At 57.8% G+C, this 1749-nt stretch overlaps 1 protein-coding gene across 1 annotated transcript in view; it reads right to left on the bottom strand.

The window, feature by feature from the left end:
* Positions 1-519: 519 nt before the first annotated feature.
* Positions 520-1749, bottom strand: part of LOC104271683 (inositol 1,4,5-trisphosphate receptor-interacting protein-like 1) — a 1555-nt gene continuing 325 nt past the window's right edge. Inside the window, exon 2 of the mRNA XM_009866425.1 lies at positions 520-1746. Coding sequence (XP_009864727.1) covers positions 520-1746 — 1227 coding nt within the window. The remainder of the gene's footprint in view (positions 1747-1749) is intronic.

The following is a 1749-nucleotide window of genomic DNA, read 5'->3' as shown; positions in this document are numbered from 1 at the left end:
CTCCTTGCAAGAGCCCCTTCAGCTGCATCAGCTTGGACTCCCCAGAGGGTGCTTTTGCTGTACAGGAAAGGTGTGGCAGCAAGAGGTGTGCCAAGAGACCAGCACCTTCTTCACATGCTGCACGCTCAGTTCTGCAGCACCAGCTCCCCAGGCAGCGTCTAGGGTGAGTAGATTCTCCACTCGGACCCAGCAAACGCATGGAAGCACACCCATGGTGTCTCTTGCTTGGTCCTTGCCGAGCTGGAGCTGCCAGCAAGAACTTCTGGGCCCATGTGAAGTGCTGTCCTGGCTGCAGCCACTGTGAGGGGCCGAGCAGGGCTGAAGGGGTCACTGCAGCGCTGGCGTCACCGTCGAGGGGAGGATGCTGCTGCTGCTGGCAGAGGGCTGATAGCAGCTCAGGGTTTTGCCTTTCCTTTTGGTGTCCCCGTTCTCCTCCCTCCCTTTCCCTCCTATATAAAGGCAGTTGTGTGCCGTTAGCTGTGACCTCTGCAAACACAGCTCTGGACACAAAGACCTCTTTTAGATGCCGTAGAAGAGCAGTCTTGTGAGCCGATCTTGTAACGGACGCAGTGGCTCGTCGTGTGTTGCTTGATCCTGTGCCAGGTGCTGGAAGAGGTTGACTGGCTCAGCTGTTTGGAGGGCTGGGGGCAAGGCGATCTCCTTGGGCACATTCTCATTGCCAACGAAGAAGTGATTGAGGCGTTTGGTCTCCAGACACTGGCGCAGGTAGTGCATGATATTGTCTAGCCGCAGCAGGAAGTCTTTGGCACACCAGCCTGACAGGGGTGTGGTGATGAGCAGGTGCATCACGATTGTCTTCAAGGCAGAGGTGGAGAAGCCTGTGCCCGCCAGGATGCGGGTGCAAAGGTGCAAGCATCTGAGGGGGAATCTGCCGTGTGGGGCCTGGCTGGTCATATGCCTGAAGAACTTTGCCTCTGCCACAGCGTAGCTCTGTGGCCATGTTGTGCTCGGGGTGAAGGCGGCGTCTGGAGTCTGGCTGCTCAGGAAGATGTCTGAGTCGCCCTGCTGCACCCCAAAAAGCAGCTCAACCATGAGGGTCCTCTCGGAGGCATTTTTCAGTTGCAGCTTGCAAGAACGGCTGGAGGGCAGCACCTTCATGTCATAGCACCGTGACTGAGGCAGCAAGAGCCAAGCGGTCTTCACTTTGCTCTGGAACCACTGAGCAGTTTTCTGCACGTCTAGGTAGGAGCTGGTGCAGAGGGTGCCTAGGAAGCTGGCAGCCTTATTGCTCCTCAGCTGCTTTTTGGGGTTGTGGAGGAAGCACAGTGTGTCCTCCCCCGGAGAACCTGTGGTGCAGGTGCACGCCAGCTCCACACGGACGCGGGAGTCCTTGGCTGGTATCTCCCCCGTAGTGCCCAACTCCAGGTGGAAGGTATGGCCCAGGGGAGGCTTCAGGGGCACAAGCAGGTGGTAGACAACGTCCTCATCATCACGGGGACTCCAGCCTTCGAAGGCGCTGCCCACCCCGATGGCTGGCTGCAGCACTGGCGAGAAACAGTCGGACAGGGCCCCGTGGAAGACGCCGAGGATGTTACTCACCAGCTCCATCACGAGCTGACATCTGAAGGCCAGCTTCTGCACTGGCCACTGGACGCGCCTGGCATAAATCCTGTCCAGATCTTGTTTGTCAGGAGGAGCTTCTGCGTTGCTTTCTTCCTGCTCTTCTTCATCCTCCTCCTCTGTGTCTCTGCTGGAGCTTTCCTTAAATCCACTGCTTCTCTTAGTCTC

Source organism: Apaloderma vittatum, unplaced genomic scaffold, assembly GCF_000703405.1.
Source record: "Apaloderma vittatum isolate BGI_N311 unplaced genomic scaffold, ASM70340v1 scaffold12920, whole genome shotgun sequence".
Taxonomy (NCBI): Eukaryota; Metazoa; Chordata; class Aves; order Trogoniformes; family Trogonidae; genus Apaloderma; species Apaloderma vittatum.
Note: the sequence above shows the minus strand (reverse complement) of the source record. Positions and strands in the feature narration are given on the sequence as shown.